Source organism: Dermochelys coriacea, chromosome 5, assembly GCF_009764565.3.
Source record: "Dermochelys coriacea isolate rDerCor1 chromosome 5, rDerCor1.pri.v4, whole genome shotgun sequence".
Lineage (NCBI taxonomy): Eukaryota > Metazoa > Chordata > Testudines > Dermochelyidae > Dermochelys > Dermochelys coriacea.
The window spans coordinates 46,258,866-46,278,747 of record NC_050072.1 but is presented as its reverse complement, the minus strand read 5'-3'; the positions used below and the strand labels follow the sequence as shown (position 1 = coordinate 46,278,747).

The following is a 19,882-nucleotide window of genomic DNA, read 5'->3' as shown; positions in this document are numbered from 1 at the left end:
TTGGTCCCCAGCCTGCAGCGGTGCATGGGATTCTTCCGTCCTAAGTGCAGGACTCTGCACTTGTCCTTGTTGAACCTCATCAGATTTCTTTTGGCCCAATCCTCTAATTTGTCTAGGGCCCTCTGTATCCTATCCCTACCCTCCAGCATATCTACCTCTCCTCCCAGTTTAGTGTCATCTGCAAACTTGCTGAGGGTGCAATCCACACCATCTTCCAGATCATTTATGAAGATATTGAACAAAACCGACCCGAGGACCGACCCTTGGGGCACTCCACTTGATACCGGCTGCCAACTAGACATGGAGCCATTGATCACTACCCATTGAGCCCGACAATCTAGCCAACTTTCTATCCACCTTATAGTCCATTCATCCAGCCCATACTACTTTAATTTGCTCGCAAGAATACTGTGGAAGACCATGTCAAAAGCTTTGCAAAAGTCAAGGAGCAACATGTCCATTGCTTTCTCCTCATCCACAGAGCCAGTTATCTCATCAGAAGGCAATTAGATTAGTCAGGCATGACTTGCCCTTGGTGAATCCATGCTGACTGTTCCTGATCACTTTTCTCTCCTCTAAGTGCTTCAGAATTGATTCCTTGAGGACCTGCTCCATGATTTTTCCAGGGCCTGAGGTGAGGCTGACTGACCTGTAGTTCCCAAGATCCTCCTCCTTCCCTTTTTTAAAGATGGGCGCTACATTAGCCTTTTTCCAGTCATCCAGCATTGCAGGTTTCCACAGCGTGATCACCACTTGCTTCTCCACTGTCAATGCAGCTCACGTTCTGGTGTCCCCACACTGGACTGCTTGCTTGAGCTCAGTACACAGATCCAGGAATGTGGCTTTGCGCATCCAGACGTTCTGCAGGGGCTGCTCATCATCCCAAGCCTGTGTTATGATGCAGTCCCACCAGTCAGTGCCCATTTCTCAGGCCCAGAAGTGCGCTTCACCGTTTGCAGCTGTTCCATGAATGCCATGAACAATCTTTTGAATTGGTTTGCTCTATGTCCCATAGCAGTCTATCTTCCGGGAAATCGTCATGTTCCCCACAGCTCTTCTTGTGGCTCTGTAAATGCCAGAAGATCATGCACCTTGTTCTTGTAGTGCTTGTGACAGTAGTGTAGAGCAGTGTAGGCTCCATGCTACTGTCAGTGATGGTGGACAGTGACAAATTCCACGTGGGTTTGTGGGATTTTCAAAGTAGGCATGAAAATTATGGGATAGATATGGCATTATGGGGTGGAGAAAGGTGCATAATGGGAACTTGGCCCCAGAGTCCCAGTCAGTCCTGCATAACACTCTTCTGCTGCCCCGCCCCCCATCCATTGCCAAAACTTCCCAAAAGACATTGTGCTGGACAGTGGTGAGTTGCACACTGGAAGACCTACCTCTGCTGCTCTGCACTGCGTATCGACACAAGCACTCCTGGTGAGTATGCACAGTGCTGATGCAAGGAGCCAAGTATGCATGAGCACAAGCAATATACTAACTGCGGCAGCTTTATGCAGATGTAACTTACATTGGCAAAAGTTTGTAGTGTAGACATGCCCTAATTTTAAGACTACATCATTTAGGAACTGAACTTCTAAAGTACTTTATAAAGCTGGCTATGTTTACATTTTATAATTTTCATTACTTTTCTCAAGTCGGAACAGAACCAGAAGGTTACAAAGGTTTCTTTAAAAGGAAATATATAGTGCACCACTGTAATAAAGTTTGTCATTGTTTTCTTTAGTGGATGGATTTCATCTTTGACTGGGCTTAACGAGAGTATTCCTGTTGGCATTATGATGATAATCATAACAGCACTTTTCACAGCATCTGCTGTCATCTCACTAGTTATGTTTAAAAAGGTAAGTTGCTTTGTTTTTACTATTTCACACTTCCACTTACTCCACTGTTCCCTGATCTAGATTTTCATTTTCTGCTTTAGGGAAGTCCTCTCCTGCATCTTCACAATAGATTGGTTTAGGTGATATTCCTATAGATCTCTTCCTGCTTTGCTTTACCTGTACTGACTGCATTTCTGTAATATCTTTTTGCTTGTGTTTCCACAGAGACAAAAGACACTGCCTGTGTGTGTGTGTGTGTGTGTGTGTGTGTGTGTGTGTGTGTGTGTGTAAAACAAAGACACTATTTAGTCTGTGCAAACTGAAATTATCGGGGGGATTTGAGTGTGGGGATAGTAAAGACAGGAAGTGGTGGGGAGAGAAGGAGACTGTGACAAAACCTGCCCCAGTGGAAGGACAGGACACACTGCACTGAGGTGCCAGGCACTCTGGTTGTAATTTTGCAACATGGGGTGACTAATCAGACTACTAAATAAGTGGCCTGCTTTTCAGACATTCTGAGTAATTTTCATCTATTCTTGAAGCCGTATCCCTTTGGAAGTCAGTAGGAACTGCAGGTGCTCTGCACTCTTGAAAATCAGGCCACCTTTATTTCGCATCCTAGCTTTAGGCACCCACATTTGAAAAATTGCATTCTCAGATACTCTAGTGATAAGTGCTATAAAAATTTCTAAGAAAGATGCACTGTAGAAATATTTCCTAGATCAGGATATAGTACGTAGAACCCAGTTCCTTCTTGTTTGTTTTCTATCCAGAAGGCATAAACTTAGACACACAAAATACCCAAATAAGATACGTGGTGTTCAGATGCATACAGGGTGGCCTCTCTGTTATCATTCTAGTTTTCCTACCTTATCTTTAAGGGACGGTCATCTTTTGGGGATTTCAACCATTCTTAAAGGATTCTGTCCTGCTGGTATTTGGTAAGAAGTTCAGAGGTGGCATGGCAGAGAGAAAGATCGAGTGGTTATCATATTCCCTTCCAAGAGCATAACCCATTCCTGTACTATAACTTTTTAAAATGAGTTTCCCTTTCTCCTATCCTGCTGTTCCTCATGGCACTGATCTGTCACACTCAGTTCTCTCCCACACACAGATGGGGTCCTCAGGAATACATGATTATCTGGACATGATCTATTTATGTCTTTATTGATATGGAATAATATTTATGAGAAGCCAAATTAGATGGAACTTAAACCTTCATAAGTTTCACCGAAGGAACGATGATGTTCCCTCTGTCTTCATATCTAATAGGGAACCAACAGGAGGAGGGATGGTGTTTTATAGTAACTGGAGGAATACTTAACTGATTGAGGGTGAGCAGCTGCAAATGTGGATTAGAGGGAAGGTGTTGACAAGGTCAGAGCATTGATGAGACTGATTCCTTAAGCAACTCCAGGCTAGAAACAGGGGCTAGAGCCAGGTCTTTTTTTTTTTTTTTTTTTTTTTTTTTTTTTTTTTTTTTAAATAGATAGCTGGTTTCTGAGCAGTAGAAAAAAGCATTTTGTCAGTATTACCTGGGGAAGCTCAGGGGATAAATTTTTTTCCCCATTGCTCTCACTGCATCTCTTGGGAAGCACTCCTCTTCCATGTCAACAGTTCCTTTCCTTCAAACAGTCAGTATGAAGTCATCTTAACCAAACTAAGCAATTTGCCTCACGCAGTCAAACCTGCTACAACAGCAGACGAAAGTACACTTTCCATAAAGAGCATTTCTTCTTCTTTTCTTTTAAAGTTTTAAGGCATTAAAAACTGTTTAATTTTGAGTGTCACTTAATGTCGAATGTTGCACTAGGTGGTTTTCTATATTGATATATTTCCATTTTTTAATTGTTTAGGATTTTACCATTTTAATGCCAATTAAAAGGCACATCAGCAAATGTTTGCTGTTGATGCTGGGGACTAAAGTTCACCTGTTTGCTTATCCTCCATACAGCTGCAAGCAGGCAACAGAATCAGATTTCCCCATCACTCCATTCATTTCATTTGTCTAATGACTTTTGATGTAGCAGCTACAAATGTAGATAAAAAGTGTTATGATCATTCCATTAACTTTTGTTTCTCTCCTCTCCCTTCCTTTCTTAGGTGCACGGCCTGTACCGCACAACCGGTGCTAGTTTTGAGAAAGCTCAGCAAGAGTTTGCAACTGGTGTGATGTCCAACAAAACCGTACAAACAGCTGCAGCAAATGCTGCATCTACAGCAGCAACTAGTGCAGCTCAAAATGCTTTCAAGGGTAACCAAATTTAGTGAAATACAAAAATCACTACAGTTCTCTTAGACTATACTTTATTTTCCATCTTATTAATTCTATTCCTAAAGACTTGCGTTCAAAATACACACAGCATGTATGTCTCTCCTTCAGCTGTGCATGGGCTAAAACAGGAAAAAAATCTTGTTTTATTCCTTTATGCATTTATTTATCAAAACAAAAAACCCACAGCCAACCTTCTTTGCCCTCTTTAAAAAGTTAAATACAGTCTAGATATATAATTCTCCATATTTTCTGGAGGAGCAATATTTTGGTGGAAACTTCAGCAATGGATCTGAAATTGATATGGTACTTTCTGTGATCAGTTAAATGTATTTACAGGGTTTTTTTTTAGTATTTCACGCTGGAATCTTTTTTTGTTTTAACTTAAGGAAAGCACTTTGGAGCAGTTATTTTTGTTCCTGAGAGCCTGTTTCCCTATTTCTACTGTAAGAAGTAGACTGATAGCTTGAGACTTAGATTTGGCTGCTGCTGTGGCAGTTTAAGCAGCTGATGGACAGATACAAGTATGGTAGATAATGTAAATTCTTTTTTTTGTTTTAGGGCAGTAGGTTTTTTGATATAAATCTGCAAGTTTGCATGAATATTGTTGAGATATTTGGCCATGCTGAATTAGTGTTTTGGTCCAGGATTTATCTGTACCACTTATGATTATAGTGTTGGTTTGTATCCGTTTTCATGGCATACTTTCTTCTAAATCAGAAATGGCTATTGCATAGACATTCTCGCTGCCAGAATGTGTAATGCCATGTACAGTTAAGAGAAGTTAACTGATGGTTTTGATCAAAGAGCTAAATGATTATATTTGCTATTTTTAATTTCAGTTTTATGTCTTAGGAAAACACATTCTGTTATCGGAAAAACTATCAACCTTTAGAATACTTCCATAACCAGTTGTTTGCCTCCTTTTAAATGCAGTGAAATTTTTGTGGGGGCTGTGTGTGTGGGAGGGAATGTTGGATTTTTTTTTTTTTTCAGTGTCAATTAGTGTTTACCAGTGGTACTAAATCTATAGCTTGGTCAGTCACTCTATTTACTGCTTGTCCAAAAATCTGAATATACAGTATTTCATTTAATTTTTTTACAGGAATATTTTCTCTAATCAAACTTTTTAAACTGTGGCACGCATACTATTTTAGTGCACCTCAGCCTTCATGTGTGATTTGATTCAAGCTGAATAATGAAGATTCTTAACTATTTTTGAGTTGGAAAAGTGAATTTTTTTTTATTTCCATTGAGAGAATAAAATTAAATACTTTCATATTGTTGAAATGAATGTCTTTCTAATAAATTAAACTGATGCTGTGATGCACCGTGATTCATGCCAGAACTTAGCATAGTAATTTTCCAAATCCTAATCAGCTCTTGCTTCAAAATCATGTTGCTGTCTATTTAAGGCCATTTGAAATTCCTAGGTAGGTTGGTTGATTGAATGATAATATATGTAGCAGTTTGGACTAAGTTTAAAATTGTAAAATGCCAGTTTCAGAAAGTGAGATCATTAAGGACCTGATCCCCAAATCTTACATAAATGCTTTCACTGAAATCAGTATGACTTCTCATATGAATAAGAGTTTGCAAGATTGAACCTTAAAATTATAAAGGCCTAGTGTATACTAGGACATTTGATTGGTATAACTATGTTGCTCAGGAATGTGAAAATCTGCAGCATTTTAAGTGTAGACAAGCCCAGAGAGGCCCCATGTCCTGAATGTGGCTTGGTTTTGATAGAGGAATAATCTTCTCATTTCAATTTATGGATATTGTAAAATAATACCATTTTTAAAAATACCCATTGACAACTTAATACCTGGAGCAGCGTAGCACTTGCATATGTAAATCCCTGTATAAATTACAAGTACAACTTAAATTCGTAATTTAATTTCTCGAAATCCCATTTTAGTAGTAAAGATAAATATGTTAAAAACATATTATATGATGATCTATACTGAAGTTGTTGTTCATAATTATATTGTCTCCGGATAGAATTCTCTTCACTATGAAGTAAACAATGCAATTGAAATAACAGTAACAGGGACTCTCTAAAGGTTTTCCCCAGCACTTTAAGTCAGTAGAGGAGGTTTAATTTTTCTAAAAATTTGTTTAATCTTTAATGTTCCATCTGAATTTTTTTTTTTACAGTTTGCGTTGTGGTCTGCTAACACGTTTCAGGCCTCTCTAGATCCAAGTCCTACTTTAGTGAGTCGTCTTAACCAAATATAAAAATTGTACCAAGGACTTCCTTTAAGGGTGGATCTTTAGCCTGAATTAAGCTTTTTTCTTTTTCTCATGGGGTATGAGGGACACCATCCTCACAGTTAAATTTATTATCATACTGTAGAAAAGTAGATCACCAGCATGTGATGATATTAAAAAGCAACTTGAAACTGACAGGCACATGCCTAGTTACATTCTTATAGAATATATACATATGGTGGTTTCATTTTTACCATGTTTACCTCTGCACTCAAAAATGCATGATGGTACAAAACTAATATATATGAATATTTGATCCAAAGGAAAAATATTCTCATTTTAGATTTGAGAACTGAAGGCTGATGTTCGTTAAAATATTTTTACTTAACTAACAGGTATTGGTCTATCAGTTAACACAATATGCACCCCACTTAATCTGCCATTTTTGTTGTATTGTGGCAAATTTGGTTGAAAGTATGAAGTTTAAACACTGGAATGTCAATAGTCAGTGATCTGTAATTTAGGATTTGGATTTATTTATCCAAGGGATGTTTGTATATTTTGTAAATTACTAACAATGCTCTGCCATCCTAGTGAATGTCACGTTTCTGTAGAAACGCACTCATTCTGTCCCACTGATGTTGCATGTCTGAGTAGTTCACAAGTTTTGTATATTTATTGTATTAATACAAGGTTATAGAATAAAAATACTGTTTTCTGGATGTTTGCTCAGAATAGTTTTAAACATAGGGATTTTTTTAAAGGTCAAGTAAACATGCAGGAAGGCTGCTCTGTATAAAAATATCATTTGGTTTTTACAACCTGTATATAAATTCTGTAATCTGCTGAAATGGGAAAGTAAGATGTCCACTACCAGAATAACAAATTAGTATGACTAGACTTGGACTACTAAAATAGTATGAAGGAAAACTTCAGCAGCACTTGCAGCACTTTGTACGTGTGCTATAAATTGAAAGTTTAAAACAAAACCAAATCTCACACAAAAAAAGCTGTTTTGTCAGTACATAATGAAACTACAAGTATTAAACCTTACGTAGGATTTTACTGGAAGTAAAATGAATCTTCTGAAAACAATATTGGTTTTGCTACTGTTTATTTTTCTGTTTTCGGAATTGATGCTTCTGTATCAATATTTTGTTCTGCTGTTTCTGTTCTAGTGTTACGGTGTAACATTGCTGTCTACTGCTGTTTCATATAATTAATATGTCAAGTATGTTATTGGATTTATTACCATATTAAGAGTTTGTAAACAGCTAACTTGACAGTTGATGTAGACAATTGTACTGTAATAGTGTTTTGCAAATGCACAGTACAGTGATACTCTTGTTCTGATATGTAGCCAGTATTTTCTGTAGGCAGCTTTCCAATCAGAAGTGACTTGTTCAAGACAGTTGCATACTAACAGTAGTGAAATTATCTATCACCAATTTTCACTGTTTTCCTCTTCCTTTGTTACTCTGTATTTAGACGTTTTGGCAGCAGAATAACTTCTTTAAAGGGGCACATTCAACTCTAAAAAGTTTTGGGTATACTATACAACAAGTAATATTTAAAATGGCTAAAATAAAAAGCAAAAAAATCCCACTTTTGTGTATAGTCAGTTATGATATAGTTGCACTTCCTTGCTCATGATTAGAATGATTACATAACTGTCATGCATTGCTCCCCAGGCTCTGCCCATGGAGGTTTACCAGGAAAAAAATGGCAGCAGAAAGGCAGAGAATTGGGGAGGGGAAAGAAGTGTGGGCCTGAGCGCTCTGTAAGACCCTTGGAAACAAACATCAGCAGGGAGGCAGAAAAACACTTACAAAAACTTTACAAGGTGTCAAGTATCAGAGGGGTAGCCGTGTTAGTCTGTATCCAACGAGGAGTCCGGTTGCACCTTTAAAGGCTAACAGATTGTTTGGGGCATAAGCTTTCATGGGTTAAAAACCCACTTCTTCAGATGCATGGTTTACGTGGTTTGACTTTTAAAAAATTGCAAGGGATGTTTTGTCAAGAAACCTGGAGTTTCAGAAATACAGATTGACAGTTTCCCTTTAAAGCTATATCCTCCTTGGGAAAGAATTTTATGGCTATATTCAATGTCATCTTTTCCTAGGAAACCATGTAAACACACACATTCTCTCTGCCTGTGTCTGTCTGTCTCAGTAAAGAGGCATTAGCTGTAATGTTTTTTTCTGGAGAGAGATGGAAACAACCAAATTTTTAACCACACATTATCTGTGTGTGTAGGCTAGATTTGCAAGTGGTGCTGTATTTGCCTCTGTTTTATTTTTGTTTGAAAATTTTCTTATTACATCTGTCAGCTCAGTGATTGCTGTGGTTGAGCACTATGGTGGTGAAATAAAACATGATTTCAGTTGTCAGGTTTGTTTTCCTATTGTTAGATCTAATTCTTCCTAGGATTTTACTCATCTTTGTGGCAGTTAAAGGATGATTTTTTAAAAAAAGTTAAGCTTCATTCAGTTTTCATAATTATAAATGCTGTTCAGAAGAATAAGGTCAAAATAATTCCATACTATTATTTGTTTGTTGCTGGCAATCGTGAGGACATGTATTCTTGTTGGAAATGTTTAACTGTCTGCTTTAAAAAAAGAGAGAGTAATCAATTCTCAAGACATTTATTGGGGTGGGGTGGTCTGGTCTGTTTTATGGGAGCCTAATATGTGTTTTACTCTTCAGTGTACAATTTCTAGCTGGCTTGGTAAGGTGAACAGAAAACATTCCACTCGCAAATCAAGCACAGGGCAGAATGGAACAGTTATAATTGAGATACATGTCTGTTGACTGTTTCCCTCCAACAAGTAAAGAAGAAAATTTAAATTTCAATAATAAAACATATGTTAGCTTTTGTGAGGGTTTCTGCTCTGGAGAAAAATGAGATAATTTACAAAGGAAACAGTACATACTTTTACTTCAGTAGTGGGATAATAGCGTAGCTATGTATTGGCACTAAAATGGAAATCACGACACATTTCTGAGAAATATTAAAGTTTAGAGAAGAATAGCTCTGCAAGCATTCAATTGTGTTCCAGAATAAAACTGGTTCCAAGGCCAATTCTTAACAGAAGCATAGGCAGTTGCTAGCTAAAACTTCTTCACATTTTCCTACTTTTGTGTTAGTCATATAGTATGTCCTCTCTCATAATACGCTTGTCCTCAGGTAATGACTGGGTACAGTAAAGTGTTCATTGTACTACCTTAACCTTGTTACCGTATGTTATAACACCACCTTTTGAAGCAAAAGCAAGGAATTCATGTACATGACAGGGCAAGAGCAGTCTCTGTATGTTTGTGCTGGCTTCTGCCTAGGCGCTGTCTGAAACAACAATTATTATGCACAGTTAAGGAATTGGGAAATAAGATGCAAATTTTTGATATTGAAGTTGGATATGGTGCTAGAGTAACTGACCATCGAGCCCACTGCTAGAACAGAGTTGGAAAATAAATAGCTTCTGTACTGTCTGAGCTTAAGGGCACAAGGCCAACATATTGGTGTCTGTCCCTGGGCTGCAGGGAGCACTTTTCTGGATTAGAGGGTTTTACTGCCAGAGCTGGGTGGATAGAGATGTATCAGTTATGGTGATCAGAACACTTTAGGCATCTGTGAATTTGCCACGGTTGTTCTTGGAATCCTCAGAGTCTGGCAGTTGAAGTGTATGAATTTTTAGCCTTGCTGCTGAAGCTGGTACATAAATAAAATTGACACCAGCCTAGTGAAGTGAATATGAATAACCTGTGCATTGGCTGTCTTGTCAGACACACTTTACCTACAGTAGTTGTTCTTGGCCCATCCCTTAGGTGCTGGCAGTGCAATTGGGAACTTTGTATAGTATTGGTGAAGGGCTGTTGGCTCCATGGCATGTCTTTTTGATGTTTCTCAAGGAAGAATTAGACAACGGAGGTATGTATGATTCTTTGCTCAAAACAGAAGGAAAAGGTGTTGCATCTTTTCATTTAAATTACATGTTCTGGAATTGGCTGGATTGACATGGCTTTTTCTCTTCTCTGCTACCCTTCCCAGCCAGGCCAACAATTTCCATCTCATTACTGTCTAAGTATTGCTAAAGGTGGCTAATGGCCATGCTTTTATAGTGTGGATTTTGTCACTTTTCTGTTAGGTGAAGTTCACTTTGGGACCATCACTCTGAAGGCACAAGTATTCAAGGAAAAGCTTCCACATGCACTATTAAAAAAAAAAAACAACTTTCAAACTTACTTTGCCATGTAGATACCACATCTTCAAAACCCTTCTCCCCCTGTAAATTCTCATGCAGGTTTTTAATATTTTTAAAAAGCAAGGGGTTTACAGTTGCTCTTAGGTGCAGATAGATGAGCCTATTTAAAGGTATATAATAAAGTTCAGCTTGTCCAAGAGGTGGAATGAGACAGACACCAATGTGTGTTTAATGCTTCTTACCTGTGGAGCCTCAGTTTTGCACTCAAATATAATCTTATATTAGTACCAATCTTTTTAGTGAGTTTTGGGCTCTGAATTTACAAATGTCCACCTCCACTAACCTTAGGGTAAAGTTATACCACCTCTTTTGAAAAACATTAGTTTTATTTATGTAAATCAAGCCATTGTACACTTTTAGTACAGGCAGCAGATGAAACACTTTGGGGACACAGGTTGTTTTGTTTCTCAAATTAACATAAAAAGGAAGCATCTATGGTTACTGATATCCCTTACTACTTTATCACTGTAGAGATGTTATCTCATAGGGGATTCTGCTGAGTTGGGAGCTACCTTGCTATCAGTTCTGGGTTCTTCATTTGGAAATAGCCTGGAAGCTAAGGAGCTAAACCCTATGCTTGAGTCCTGTCCTGTTACAGAATTAGAAATGTTTACCTTTTCAGCCAGTTCTGGCTTTTCAAGTAAAATAACTGGACCCAACTGATTTAAAATGGGTGACAGTGTAAAGGTTTTTAATTGCACTACCTTGTGCTAAGAGTTTTCTGACAAACACTTAACAGGTGGCTGCCATGTTCAGCAGCACTATACTGGGAGTGAGTAAGCCTGGGTTCTGTTGCCAGTTCTGTTTCCCTACTTCTAAAATGCACATGCTAGTTACCCTCCTTTTATAAAGTGCTTTGAAGTCTATGGATAAGAAATAAGTGCTTTAGTATTATAGTATTTAAAAGCCACTACACACACAATTGGTCAGTGTTTCACATGTCTTAACACTTACTTTTCCCATCCAAAAAGAGAAACCATGGTAGTTTTACCTTGCAGATATTAGCTGTTAAAGCTATATTTAATTATAAAATCGCTTTTAATTCAACTTGTATAAAAGATTGCTACAATTTAAGATCAGACGCTTAGTGATCACTATGTAAGTGGTAATAGTGTCACAATCACTGCAAAACCTCTGTCCTAATGTAAATTTAAGTATAAATCCTTTAATATATGCACCTTGATCAGCCTTAAAATAGCAAAGCATGTTCAAACTAAGATAGTCCAGAGCTGTGGTGGTAATTTAGTTTACAAACTCCACTATGTCAGCTTTAGATAATAAAAGCAGATATTACTGGGTACCTAGTCAGTGCTGAAAAACATTACACAAAGCACTGGTCACTCAACAGCAGTGCCACAAACAAACAATGGACAGGTGATTAACCACAGCATATGTTCCTATTCAGGTTTTTCCATCATATACAGTTAAAGCCCTGCATTACTGCCCCGTTGTTTGGTGGGGCACACTGCCTTCACCACAGAGCCAGTGATGACTCCTGTTGTAGCAGGCTTCCCCCACCATTGGCTTTAAAGAAAATTTGACTTCTGCATTTAAAACTGGGAAATTCTGGCATCGAATACTTATACAAAATTTAAATGATTTATTTGAAATTCCCCAGACCAAGAGGTGCCTAAGTGTTCGTTAGGCAAAAAGATGGTACTAGAGAATCATACTGTAGCTAATAGCAATGTTGATGCAGTGCCTAGTAGTCTATAGAGCACATGGAGAGACATTATCAAACAAACAGTGCTGAGCTTTTCAACTCCTAGTTGTTAGATTACAGTGCAGGTGTGCAGCTTCACAGTTGGAATTAAAGCCTATAAATAAATCAGGTCTGGATTACCCAGATCTGAGTATTTCAAATGAATCTAGAAAAGAGATTTTAGATAAACCTTTAAACTACAATCAATGTTGTTCTGTTTCCTCTACAGATTCTATAACATTACTCCACAGTAGCAATAAGTTTGTCCAAAAACAAAATTCCAACCACTCTTCACTTGGCAGTCCCTTTTTAAAGCATATCACATTTAAAAAAAACACTCTGTTATTGCACATCTCACACAAATTTGTGTATATATATTTAAATATGCTATACTCCAAAAATAACTATGGCACTTTAGAGAATATATGTTTACAAAGGTGATCAAACCACAGATGTTTAAAGAATATGTAAAATTTTTTTTAAAGATAGAAAAAGTTAGTATGTTACAATTTTGAGTGAGTGAGACAGGCTTTTTTTTTTGTTTTTTAAAGATGCCACATCAAACATTCCTTGCACCTAAGCACTACATATGCTATATGGCCCATCATGAAACTAATTAAACATGCCTGAAGCTGACAAAAGAAAAATGATTTTCATAGAACGTCTTGGGAAGGCTACTGTTCTGGTGGAACTAAAATTCAGGAACAGCGGCCATCAAACTTAATGAGTGGGTCACATTTTAAAACTCATTAAGAAAATCTGTATGCAATAATAAAGACATCTTATCACTTATTAGAAAAACAGAGCAAGCAGAGTCTGATTTGTTTCTTCCTACTATGTCTTCCAGCTATGCCAGTCACTGAGTATGATCTGTTGAGTTGATTAGATCAGTTTGATGTTATACTAGTACAATAATAGAAGCTGGTCCACTTCCCTTACAAATTCAGAAAAACACATGCAAAATAAATGTTTTATGCACAGTACTATAAAACCCAACATTAATATTTTCAGCACTGCAAAGACTTAACATAGTTGTGGCTTAATAATACATTGTTCACTGCTTTTTTTTAATTCACATGATACATGGGGCATGGGCATGCATGGTCCAAACCAGTTCAGTTAAGCATTGCATGACACCTTTGAAAACAGTAATCTGTTATTAATATAGTACTTGGATTTTTAATTGGCAGTGTTTTTTTTAACAGCACACTACCTTCCTAAAGAAAAGCAAATTACAACATTAAAAAAAGAATATAGTTTATCTTCACCCCAATTCCATGTGTTGTTCACAGCATTTAAGACTCCCTTCTAGTTAAAAGTTCTATATCACAGCTGTTTTAGTGCTCCAGCTTGTATTGTGCACATTCCAATGGGTGGGGGGGGCTCTAAAGTAGTAGCAGCTGTGAACAAGCAATAATCTTGGTAGAAGGTTTTTACAAGGTGTTTTTTTTTATAGAATTCATCCACATACAAATAATATGGTTGAAAATTTGGAGCATGTGCTTCATAAGGTATACTTTGTATGTCCAAGGAAACATATTTCAAAGGCGCACAGTTTCAAATAAGACACATTATGATGCCATGGCTACAATTTTGCTCTAACTCACCAATTTTTGCAAGTGGTTATAATTTGTTTAAAAAGAAATCTTGCTCTATGCAGACACTTGGCATAAATGGTTCCAGCCCATAGCTTTATTTTATTATGTTAAATATTTAAAAGAAAAGTGAGTTACCCGTTTTAAAATCTTGTATAAGAATGCAATGGGATTGGGGGGAAAACACAGGTTTCTCAAGTGTGAATTCTGGATTAACAAAAGGAAAGGCTGGGTTCTCACAATGCAGTGGTGACAAAAAATTAAATATCACCAAGGGGGAAGTTGTGCCCTGGGGCTAGCATAACGCTTTCCACATCATTCTGCCCTGACATCAGGAACGTGCACAGGAGAACAGAGGTGTCAGCAGCACTGCTACATAGGGGGCTTGGATTTGTATTTACAGAGAAGCAGGGACTCTGGCACTCCACATGCTGGGGCTGCTACTCCAGCACTTTGATAGGTTGCAGTAGTGATCACTACTGCAACCTATCAATTTAATGGGTCCGAAGTAACAGGTCTGGTTTATCAGGGACAGACTAGGACAAAATTATTCCACTTTAAAAAGTAAATTAATTGATTTAACTTATTAGAGGCAGCATTATCAGCAGCTGGAGTTTACAAACTACCCATTTATTAAAAAGATAGCGACATTGTCTTTTTAAACCTTTATAGTTGAAGCCTGGGCATACACTAGAATCTCTCACACAGATCAATAATTTCTAAAGAACTGTTCCTAGGACGGAGACTTCCACAAGAGCGGATAAAGAATTCAAAAAGCATAGGAACCATATGTGCTCCAAAGAAACCTTTTATATTTAATGGTATAACAATGGTAAGACTGTGCATGGTTAATGCAAGCTGCATTTCGCTCAGCTCTAGGTCAGGAAAGATGCAGCAAAAATAAGAACACAAAACCTTCACGTTTCTATACAAATTTGGTCTTCTCTACAATAAATCACTCTTGTAATCCAGAGACAAATCGTATTAGATTTTTAAGATCACAGAAAAATGGATAAACTTGCAGACACCTTTTTAACAATAGGCTCAGCAGCCTTCAGTGCCTAATATTATTTTACCACCACCATGAAATAAACTGCTTTAAAATTTCCAATCAAATATTAAGTGAATAGTTATCTATTAAACCCTCAATTGTGCTCATGTATCCCCAAGACAGTACAGTATTCTTTCTTCCAATATGCTCTCAGACTAATTCCAGTAACTGGAGAAACAACACAAGTAATATGACTGAACTGAACGCATTTTGGAAAGGAATGTCACTCGTGGCAAGCCATATTTCTGCTTCTGCTGATTGTGCTGGAAATGGGTCCATACCAAATGTGGTTAAAAAGAGTGGGAAAAGGTTTTTCCCACAAACATTTAGAATTTGGCATTGTCTCCTGCAGGGTGAAAGTCTGTTTCAGACTAAACTGGCTCTGAGACACTGGTCTGTGGACTGGGAATGAGGTTTCTTTTGGCAAACAGAGAAATACTGTAATTGTAAACCCAACATACAGTTCATATTTTTACTGAAGAGTGTCAACACTTGTTGGCATTCACAAAATAACCCTGTCAGTTGTGCTGCAGAGAGAATATAGTGTTTTTCCTAAATATTGAGGATTCCTGGGATTTCTAGTACAGGCACCATTTTTGTATCCAAAGTTCAGTGTTTCACACATTAGATCCTAAAGCATTATTTCTACCATTTTCATTTTATATAGGTAAACTCCAGGGTAACGACAGTTCCCCTGGCTCTGCTATGAAACAAAAATAATTTAACTTCAACTCTAGCTGCTAAAATATAATGTACCTACCACTTGTTACTGATGCTTCATGCCAGAACAAATAATTTGAGCCCCTACCTCACTTTCTTTACAGTTTATATGACTTTTAGCAAGATCTTAATGTCAACCCTGTTCTTTGTCATGCATTTAATTATCCAAAAAAACCCAATTGTGCTTTAAGTAATTTTAAAAATCATCAACAAGCACCACCATATCAACTATAGTACCAAACCCGATGGCAATAAAACATTCACAAGTGATTGAAGCCCTTGAAAACAAAACCTGATTAAATAGGCAAGTCCTGTACATAGTAGAAGTGTGCTGGCTTTTATTATTTTAATGCAGATCCTTCAAAGTGACCAAGGTGGAGAATGCAATCCAATAAAATCAGAAATTGTCAGGTATATTACAACGTTTGTTCACTATATACACTTCCCCGCCTCGCTCTCAAGTTGTATATTCAGCTGAGTCCTGACAGTGTAGTCACACCAAGAATTCCCACACATCTACACTCTCTTTGCTTGAGATCCTCCTTTCTCTGGTCCTCATCGCCCAGCAAGTGATACAATGTTCAGTAGTTCAAGGCTTAAATCACACAAATTGTGAAAACAGGTAAGTGGATCCTTTTATCAAGTCATTTAAAAGCAAAATAGATAGAAGTCAGTGTTTCCCAGGCACTGATTGATCTTTTTTCCATTGTATTTAAAGGAGGCAGATAAGGTTTTTCCCCTCTTCAATTTCTTCTTGCACTTTGTCACTAGATGTGGCAATTTCTGCTTGCGCTGAGAAGACGGCACAGATGAATGTCAGACCAGTGCCACCGATAGCTGTGTAGAAGGCCCAGCCCAATGAGCAGTCTCCTAGTTTATAAGCAGAAGCATAATGTCCACAATAGCTTATTGCCTTCTGGCAGCCCCAGCCCGCAGGGTACAGCATCAAGCCTAAGATAAGGAAGAGGCCTTTAAAAAAAAAAAAAAAAATTTAACAACCTCTATATATTAGACAATATAACATTTTGCAATTATTGTAATCTACAATGTTCGGTCACACCTGCTTCCCTACAAATAATAGAAATAAGAGATGAAAAACCCTGTTGGCCCATTGTTCCCTGCGGTACACTGCAGTGCTTTGTTTAAATTTCTAGTCCTTCCACCACTTTGCCGGAGAGAAGCTATTTCACAGTCTAATAGATCTCACTGTCAGTTTTTCTCCTCTTATTTAGTCTTTTTTTTTTTAAATTTCAAAACAGGTTAGCCCTAGTTACATACCTATTGTAAAACCCCAGAGTATTTCTGTCTACTTTTATACCTTCAAATACTTGTGAACAGTTCTTGTATTCTGCTCAGAGGCCTCACTTAGCCAAGGCACATTTAATCTTTCTTCATAAAACAATTTCTCTAGTACTTAAACATTTTTGTTGTCTTTCTGCAAATTCTCCCATTTGATCCTTGAACTTAATAAGCATGGCCATACTCAATCCAACCAATGGTCCATCTAGCCTAGTCTCTGACAGTGGCTAGTGCTAGGAGCTTCAGAGGGAATGAACAGACCAGGGCAATTTCAAGTGATCCATCCTCTTGTCCGGTCCCAGTTCCTGGCAGCTGAAGGACACTCGAAACATGGGGTTGCTCCCCTGACCATTGTTTAGCATATCTGGCACTTAAATATACTTTGCAATGCCGACTACAAAAGTCCCATGCGAACGCCTGTTCTCACTTTCTGGTGTAAATATCAAGTGGGCAACATTATCCCTGCAAATGTAAACAAACTTGTTTGTCTTAGGGATTGGCTGAACAAGAAGTAGGACTGAGTGGACTTGTAGGCTCTAAAGTTTGGCACTTTTTTGTTTTTGAGTGCAGTTATATAACAAAAAAAATCTACATTTGTAAGTTGTATTTTCCCGATAAAGTGATTGCATGACAGTACTTGTATGAGGTGAACTGAAAAATACTATTTTATCATTTTTACAGTGCAAATATTTGTAAATAACATGAGCCGTATACACTTTGTATTCTGTGTTGTAACTGAAATCAGTATATTTGAAAATGTACAAAAACATCCAAAATACTGAATAAATTTCAATTGGTAGTCTGTCTGTCTAACAGTGCAATTAAAACTGCCATTAATGGCGATTAATTTTTTTGAGTTAATCACATAAATTCACTGCAATTAATCAACAGCCCTACTAAGAAAGGGTATTTTCTTTCAAATTATTTTTTGAATTTTGCTTGGCATGGCACTATGAACATGCAGGATGTTTTTGTTCAATTATGTGTAGCAAATTTATTAAACTGCACATATCAATAAGATTTTAAATATTACCTGATTTTTTCTGTACAGTAACTCCTCACTTAAAGTCATCCCAGTTAACCTTGTCACGTTGCTGATCAATTAGAGAACATGCTCGTGTAAAGTTGCGCAATGCTACCTTATAATTTCGTTTGGCAGCCACCTGCTTTGTCCACTGCTTGCAGGAAGGGCAGCCCATTGGAGCTAGCTGGTGGGGGCTTGAAACCAGCATGGACCGGCAGCCCCCGGCAGCTCCCCGTTCCCTGTGCCGGCAGCCACCCAGCAGGCTAGCAGTTGTCAGCAGTCCCTACCCCCACTGCCATGTGCTGCTCCCCAGAGTCTCCTGCTTGCTGGGGGTGGGGGGGCGGCGCTAATTTCAGGGTGCCTTCCTCCCCTGCTTACTACATTTCCATAGAGCGGGGGGGAGGGGAAGGGGCAATGACAGGGCTCAGGATGGAGGGAGTTTGCTGGCAGCAGCTGCTGTCTCAACTTGCCGATCTACTTAAAAAGGCAGCATACTTAGTGTGGGGTCAGCATACTTAAAGGGGCAATGCACATCTCTCTCTCTTACACAGGGTGTGTGTCTCCATCTGCCATGCTGTCTCCCCTCCTTCCATTCATGCTGCCTTGTAGAGTGTGAGCCTACATTAACAGTGTGTTAACCCTTGAGGGCTCAGCTGATTGCTAGTTAATCATTTAGCAGAAAGGCATTCCCTGGGAAATACTTCACCCTCTGACTTCACCACCTCAACCACCCTTCACAATCATCATCGCTGTGTACCAGTATTAAATAGCTTGTTTAAAACTTTTATAGTGTGTGTGTGTATTTATAGTCTTTTGTTTGGTGAAAAAGATTTCCCCAGAACCTAAACCCCCTTTCCCCCCATTTACATTAATTCTCATGGGGAAACTGGATTCTCTTGATACCATTTTGCTTAAAGTTGCATTTTTCAGGAACATAACTACAACATTAAGAGAGGACTTACTGTACCTCTAACACAGTGCCTTTTGGGAAAGACAAGTTGTAAACAGTGCTATCACTGAAAAGTGAATCCAGAGAAAGTTTAGTTTTCCACCTACCTCCCGCATTAATTCATTCCTATATTTCTTCCAACTCTGAAATTTCCACTAAGTTATAAATCACAGCCAGTCTTTGTTTATTCCTCAGTAAATCTTCAGTGCAAGAACAGATGTAAGGACTAGTCCCTCTCACATTCAATTCAATTAATATTTTACATGCTTTAGTATATTAGATTTTCTTAATTATTGTTGAAAGAAATTCAACCAGCTGTGAAAATTCTCCCTCAGTGAAAATAAACTACAGTTCCCAGGTTTTTAAACCATTGAATATATGATGATAAAACGTCTATAAATGTCAGCTGCATCACAAAAGAAAGTCCTTCATGAAGCATTTCTTAAATAATGTTGGGAAAGCTATTGCATGAATGAACTGTTAGCTCCATTATTCCTCGGGGTAGTGAAATCTCCCAGTGAATGATGGCCATTCTTAGTGAAGGGATTTCTTCCCCATTGTATATGCAATAAGAAACAATGACAAATTTTATGTAGTGCTTCCTGTCTGGTGCCTACGGTACATTGAGTATAAAGTAGTGCTTAATCTTAGGCAGATCTGGATAAGCTGTGCTTTCATCGGGCTGAGCCCACCAACCATTTCAGACTAAACACCAACAATTCCCCTCCTTTAGTCATCTGCACTTTCCTGTTCAATGTGTAACCAGATGACTAAACAATATTTCTTCTTATTGTACAACTAATGTGTCACATTTGCTATTTCTTTTAGTGACAACAGCAAAAGGTTCACTAATCATGATTTTCAAACAGTGTCTAAGCAGCCAACACCATATGAGTTTCTAAAACTGCATCAAGGAAATACTTTGTTTATATGCCCTAGCAAGAACTTTTAACTACACATTT

General features: G+C 37.9%; 2 protein-coding genes across 11 annotated transcripts in view; one reads left to right on the top strand and one right to left on the bottom strand.

Annotated features, from left to right (window-relative positions):
• The window catches only part of SCAMP1 (secretory carrier membrane protein 1), a 91,295-nt gene extending 83,093 nt beyond the window's left edge, over nt 1–8,202 (top strand). For all 3 annotated transcript variants that reach the window (XM_038401302.2, XM_038401303.2, XM_043515305.1), the window contains 2 exons: nt 1,736–1,853; nt 3,936–8,202. In XM_038401302.2, coding sequence (XP_038257230.1) covers nt 1,736–1,853; nt 3,936–4,100 — 283 coding nt within the window. In that variant the 3' untranslated portion in view covers nt 4,101–8,202. The remainder of the gene's footprint in view (nt 1–1,735; nt 1,854–3,935) is intronic.
• A 5,285-nt stretch (nt 8,203–13,487) lies between these two features.
• LHFPL2 (LHFPL tetraspan subfamily member 2) overlaps nt 13,488–19,882 on the bottom strand; it is a 194,724-nt gene continuing 188,329 nt past the window's right edge. For all 8 annotated transcript variants that reach the window (XM_038401306.2, XM_038401312.2, XM_043515308.1 and 5 more), the window contains one exon: nt 13,488–16,617. In XM_038401306.2, the coding sequence (XP_038257234.1) occupies nt 16,361–16,617 (257 nt within the window). In that variant the 3' untranslated portion in view covers nt 13,488–16,360. The remainder of the gene's footprint in view (nt 16,618–19,882) is intronic.